Below are 6,402 nucleotides of genomic sequence, written 5' to 3' on the forward strand. Positions count from 1 at the left end.
AAAGTGACAGGCATTTTTGTGCTTCATGCTATCATTTAAAGCAAGCTTGATTGTTAACAGAGCCATTTAGTTCACTCTGCAGCTCTGAATTTAACAGTCTCTATAAGCTTCTAAGGATTTTTTTACTGCAAACTATTAATCTTCACTCTTTTAGTCCAATCTATCACTGTTGCTGGATCTGCTACTCTAGAAAAGCCATATTAGTACTGAATTGTTCACTCTGTATAGTATTTCCCTGTGCAGATCCTGCCTGCCAAGTAGAATAGATACTATTTATAAACAACAGCACATACATCATTTCCTCTCCATCATAAGCTCTAATTAAAGGTTAAATAACAGAAATGATCATCAGAAGAGCATCATCTAACACTCACCCTCAGATCCTGTTTGACTAGCTCTTTCACTACCTGCCAGATCTACCAAATTCTGCAAATAAAATGTATTATAGGTTAGTTCCAGGTGTAATTTATTTTAGAGATTCTCTTCTATGAAATTCCTCGCACAGACTTAAACTAAAATTATTCTCCAGAAAAAAAAAACAACAACACACACACACCAAGTGTTCACTGGAAATAACCTGCAGCTCCATAAAACATCAACCACCACTTTCAATGTGCTTAAGGATACGAAACAAAAATCATGTGAATTCTATTAATACTACTCCAAATGGTATTTCATCCTTGCAGTGCAGCTTCCCCTACCCTTGGCAAAAGGCAAAGATCATTTCTCAATACAGAGATGTTACCTACAAGTTCAAGCCTTAAGCAGCTGAATCAGCTGTCTCTCTCCTTCACTGCCATTCTGAGGATAGTGAAAGTAGAAATTAGAGATCAGAAGAAAAAACTTCACTCTGAATATGATTCAAAATTGACTACAACTTCATAGCATCCCACAAGGACTTGGCTGAGCAAGTAGCCATTGATTGTAATGGCTTCTGTTTCAGAAGTGTAAAGTCCTGTACTAACTTCACCAAGCAGTAGTAGAACAAAAAGGCCAAAAAAGAGTTCCCCCTCCCCACCCCCCTCCCGTTAATAGAGGCTATTACACAATCACATGCAACAGCAATACAGGAGATGGAGTGGTGGAAGCGTAGGTTCACTAGCAATGAAGAGATGAGAAAAAAGTGGGCAATAGCTCAGATATTACACTTCAGAATTCCTTTGGTGGGAGGATATCCTCCAGATAACACACATGGAATCTCCCTCTACACAGATGGTGAGAAACATGACACATATGTAAGAAATGTCTGATAGAAATCAACAAGACATGCTAATAATGTCATTATAAAATAACATTCTTCTTACATACAAACTGCAATTGTAAACGCTCTACTTAAATACCAATTTAACAACATCTTACCAAATGGGACACCATCACTGCTCCATCACAGTTTGCATTTGCAGGGTCACTCCGTTCTCTGCTTTCAATTATCTAGAAAAGGGAAACAATAAGCTACTGTCATTTAAAGTAATAAAAAACCCAGCATTCTCATAGTGAAATTTTTACCATTCTGAAGATGGTGTGAGAACGGCTGCTATGTTCGTTCATTTTTGTTTCTCCGTAGTGGCGATTTTCTGTCAAAAAAGCAATATTGAAATACTTCTGTTTATATTCCAAAAAAACTGATTTCTGAATAAGATTTTGAAGAGATGTCCATAATTCTATGCAATTTAATGCTTTTCTAAAATATCAGCTGGCATTGGCTAAACGACTTACTTTCTCCTTTCCTGATCCATTCCATAACTTGTTCAGGAGAAACAACCACCTCTTCAATCAGGTCTTCGACATATGTATTTCTCTTAAAAAATACAACCAATGACAACAACAACAAAAAAACCAATAATAAATAATTTACTGAACTCTAAAATTCACATGAATACATAAAATTAACATAACTAAGATTTCTTATTGTACTTTTAAAAGTTAACTACTTGAATGTCTTTTTTTTTTTTTTAATTTTCCTCTGAACGCAAGTAATGAAAATTTAGACTTACACAGTTAATAAAAATGAACTCTCCTGAGACTCCAAAAATATTGGTCAATGTAGGCAATCAAAGTAGATAAATAAATAAATATCCAGTTTGTTTGCTGCAAAGCTTAGTATAGAGAAACAAAGGATGGCATTTATATAATTTATTTTTCCTATGGTTTATCTTCCTATATATGCTCTATGATTTTATCTAATGATTACAAGTAGAGGAAAAGTGTATTGATTTTGTAGATCATATAACGACACTATTAAAGCAATTCTGTGTATCTTTTTGAAGACTTCTATAACATCGAGGTAGGGGATCAATATCATTTCTGTAGTTCCATTAATGAGACAACTCTCAAGTATTCACTATTTTTATTAAATAAAAATATATTCTCTTGGAAAGCTTAAAGAATAAGTCTACATTTATAAATGTGCATTCAGCTAAGCCAGCAACAACAAGCCCGGCTTCACTGTTGTTACATCAATTGCCCTTCTGCTAACTTGGAAGACAATTACACAATTTGATATGGAAATATTTTTTTACTAGATGCCTCTGAAAGCCTTTTTCCCCCCCTTGTACCATGCAAATACAAGCGCTATGCTACATAACAATCTCTTGCATTAACATAACATCTACTTACATTAACATCTTCACGAATTCCTAGAGGCTTTTTTTTCCTTATATTGCAAAGCAAATCTGTGATGGTCTCATTGTAGATTTCCATGTAGGAAACTCTTAATAAGAATTCTCTATCTGGAATCTAATGACAACAGGAAGAAAAAAAAATAAAATAAAAAAAATCAGCCTACAGAATGAACAGCTTTTAATGCAAGTATTCTAAACTCAAAGTTATATACTTGGATATCATTTCACAAATTTAGTTCCACTATATCCTTTCCACACAAGCATCTACAAATACAGACCTTTTCCAAGCTGCATTAACAATTTATCATCTTCAGTAAGCTATAAAAGCAAGTTTTTACACAACTCTACAGAAGTGTGGCAATAGATCTCCTACTTAGCTATCCTTTCCATATTAAATCCACTCCTGTTTATGCTCTCTTCTTTCTGTACTGTCACTCTCTTTTTACTTAGATTTTCTTTGCTGCTGCTGCTGCTTCTTTCGCTACCTCCATAGTAAAGAACACTCAGATGAAGGCTGCACAGTGGATTACAGCACCATGGAAAGTTTTCTTAGCTTAGAGTCTATTCTTGTTGATTCTAAAATACTCTGCACCTCACAGGAACAGTTGACATATCACATAACTGATATCAATAACCTGAAACCCTCAAGGCAGAAGTATTCTGCAAATGATGTCCTAATTTATACCTTCTCCTTATAGCTAATCACATTACAGGATTTAGGCCCTTGGGGTGCTGCACTTGTTGCACGGAAGTCTTCCCAATACACAAGCAATGACATAATACATAGTCATTAATATGAAGAGATGCTATATAATATAACAATCCAGCTGGATTTCATGCATATCTGTACAGATAATAACTACACTAATGTTGGACAAAAGCCAGATATATCAAAGCCACTGCTCTTTCTCAGAAGGACCAACAGAGTCGCACATTTTAAGTTCAGGGTTCAGGATAGCCATCCCTAATGGATTCAGATTATCAAGAAAACTTAAGCAACAGTTTCATAATATGAAGTCAGTTTCTTGCACACTGTTTCTGATATTCTCTTATCAGTCTGCTGTTCCATTCCCTGGCACAGAGGGCTTCAGCATCTTATGTTTATATGGCACAGTCCAAGAGAATCCTTTCTAGTATGGTTCCAGCCCATGTTCTACCAAAATTCACAGACTGTAGGAACTATTAAAATTGGCTAATCTATCTGTGATTCTTTTAAACACCTGAAATAAGTAAATTCTTTTTCATATTCTTTATGCTTTAAAAAATCAAGTTTTTCATATTGCTAATTTTTGGAGAAGGTTTTAAAATAGCAGAATAAATAATGAAGTTCCACATTACCTGGTCTATGCTGGTAATTCAAGTTTCCTGAGTACTGTTTTGTTATTGACTTGATTCCAGCTACAATGTTATTTTTAACTAATCACATCTCTGCAAGCTTAGCAAAACAACTGCAACATAGAGCCCAAATACAGTTTGTTTCCTTCGTAAGTTCCTTAATATTAAAACTCATTTCTCTATAACATTCAGATATATTGCTAGTCCTTTCAGTTACTTCAGTTTCATAGAGACACTCACCTCGCAAATAATTTTGAAGACGTGTTGAATTGCCTTAGGAATAATGCCCAGTGAATCTTTGTTTCCCATCATTGTGTATGTCTTCCCTGAGGCAGTTTGTCCATAGGCAAAGATTGTGCCTAGAAAGATGGTTACATTTTATTGATTATTTAGAAGTTACATTACAAACAGGAGTTAAGTACAATTTTAAGACTTACCATTGTAACCTTGCACAGCTGATTGTATAATTGGCACAGCTACATCTTCATATACTTGCTGAGTGTTGTCGCAGGAGTGAAAGACACGATCTTAAAAAAAAAAAAAAAAAAGAAAAAGAAAGCATGTTGGTGTACTGCACTGCAAGTCAACAAGCTGTCATCTTACTCAGGAATGCTGACTTCAAATCAGTGTCACAAACACCATAGCTTTTTGAATCAAATGTAGTTGTTATACTGCTATGACAAACTTTTAAAAAAGAAAAAAAAACATTAAACTCAGAACCAAGAGAGGCATGATGAACAGACAACAGAGAAGTCAAAGAAACCAAAAATGAAGTTAAACAGACACTGTTTAATCCTAACAAGTGTTAAGACTATCTATCAGAATTGTAAGTTAGACAGGATAGGCTACAAGACCTCTAACATAGGGTATGCCTATTAAACCTCTAATTTGGGAAAAAAACATTTGTAGTGGCCACACAAACACTAACAAATGCAGTGAATCTGTTGGAAAATGCTAAAAGTGAAGCATTTTCTGGGCTCTAATGCCCATTCTGCCCCGCATGTTCTGGACTGCCTTTCTATGACTGGAATGCCAGCATGCTACTGAGTTCGTCTTCCTGTGTACTGTCATACAAAACAAATCCAGCTCACGTGCTCCAAAAACACTTTGTTTTGGCTAGTGCGAGTCAGAACTCAGAAAGCAAGATCCATCAGGAATTTCGCTTTAAAAGCACATTCCTGGACCAGCCTACAACAAAGTTCTGTGTGCCTCAGAGGTACACTTTCATAACGGTGAAGTTGGGAGTTGGAAAACTACAATGCTGCAAAAGCTGGGGTGATTGCTGTTAACATACATTCCAGTCAGATTAATGAAGGTCTATGTAAGCACTGAAGTTAATTGATATGGGCTGGTTTAGCAATAGAGATCAGTACATTAGTTTAAGGACCAACATAATTAGCAAAAGGAAAAAATGTGTACTAATTTTAAACTTTCCATTTCAGCTTTGCTTGGCTGTTTCCCTCAATGACAACCTTGTTTCCCTTAATGATTCTGCTTCATGAGAATCACCGGAGACATAATAGACTACTTTTATCTTCATGCTCACGAGGTGCAAGGACTTTTTCCTCAGATTTCCCATATATTGTTTTGCGCTATAGCGTACTAAGAGAGCTGCTCATTACGACCTAACAAGCAATGGAAATTTGCCAAACTGGGGAAAAACAAGAGGCCAACAAAAAGTCACTGTGATGAAGATGATGATGGAAAAATGAGGAGGAAGTAATCAGTTTAAGACCACCATAGGCCCCTACCACACACACCCAGCAGGACATTAGCACGTATTAATGAGTTCTCGGAAAAGAACACGTATGTATACCGATGTATCACATATGTACGTCTTAACTGCTTAAACGTAGAACTTGAACTCTGAGACAGCGTTCTTGATTTGTCAATCGCCTGCTACCCATCGTGAGGATAAGAGAATGCCGGATGAGAATTGCTTTCGCATTCTTACCGTAGTTGAAGACCTTTGTACCATTCACTTCCGAAACGGTATTGCCCTCACTTTTCCAGTAGAGCGATGCTTTGTCTTCTAGAGCGCTTTCCCTAAAGGAAAGGATACCCCGTTAACCGCACAGGTGACGCTGCGGCTTTGCCCACCCGCCGCGGCCGCCAGTCCCGTCAGGCCCCCCAGCCCGGCCCACCCCCGGAGCCGCGCACGCCGCCGCCGCCAGCCTGCCCCCCAGACCCGCTGCCGCCCGGCCAGGCGCTCACCTGGCGATAAGCGGCCGTACGCGCACGCAGACCGTCACGGCCCCCTCGTCCGCCATCCCCGCGGTCGCCGAGCAAGAGGCTGCGCTCGCGGGCGGACGCGCGCCGCTCCGACAGAGAACCGCACTCCCCCCACGCTCCGCAGACCGAAGAGGCGGCGCCGCAACCGCCGTCCGAGTTTGAACTGCTCCCGCGGCCGCTTCCTATTGGCCCGCGCTGCGCAGGCGCCTCGGCG

The 6,402-nt window shown here is 38.5% G+C and overlaps 1 protein-coding gene across 3 annotated transcripts in view; it reads right to left on the reverse strand.

The window, feature by feature from the left end:
* Window positions 1-6,333, reverse strand: part of CENPE (centromere protein E) — a 39,260-nt gene extending 32,927 nt beyond the window's left edge. For all 3 annotated transcript variants that reach the window (XM_090139342.1, XM_090139341.1, XM_031608864.2), the window contains exons 1-9: window positions 6,171-6,333; window positions 5,911-6,002; window positions 4,394-4,483; window positions 4,197-4,315; window positions 2,617-2,736; window positions 1,717-1,798; window positions 1,507-1,574; window positions 1,360-1,431; window positions 375-426 (exon numbers count right to left, since the gene is read on the reverse strand). In XM_090139342.1, coding sequence (XP_089995468.1) covers window positions 375-426; window positions 1,360-1,431; window positions 1,507-1,574; window positions 1,717-1,798; window positions 2,617-2,736; window positions 4,197-4,315; window positions 4,394-4,483; window positions 5,911-6,002; window positions 6,171-6,226 — 751 coding nt within the window. In that variant the 5' untranslated portion in view covers window positions 6,227-6,333. The remainder of the gene's footprint in view (window positions 1-374; window positions 427-1,359; window positions 1,432-1,506; window positions 1,575-1,716; window positions 1,799-2,616; window positions 2,737-4,196; window positions 4,316-4,393; window positions 4,484-5,910; window positions 6,003-6,170) is intronic.
* Between the last annotated feature and the right edge of the window lie 69 nt (window positions 6,334-6,402).

This window comes from Phasianus colchicus, chromosome 4 (assembly GCF_987193195.1).
Source record: "Phasianus colchicus chromosome 4, bPhaCol1.hap1.1, whole genome shotgun sequence".
NCBI classification, from domain to species: domain Eukaryota; kingdom Metazoa; phylum Chordata; class Aves; order Galliformes; family Phasianidae; genus Phasianus; species Phasianus colchicus.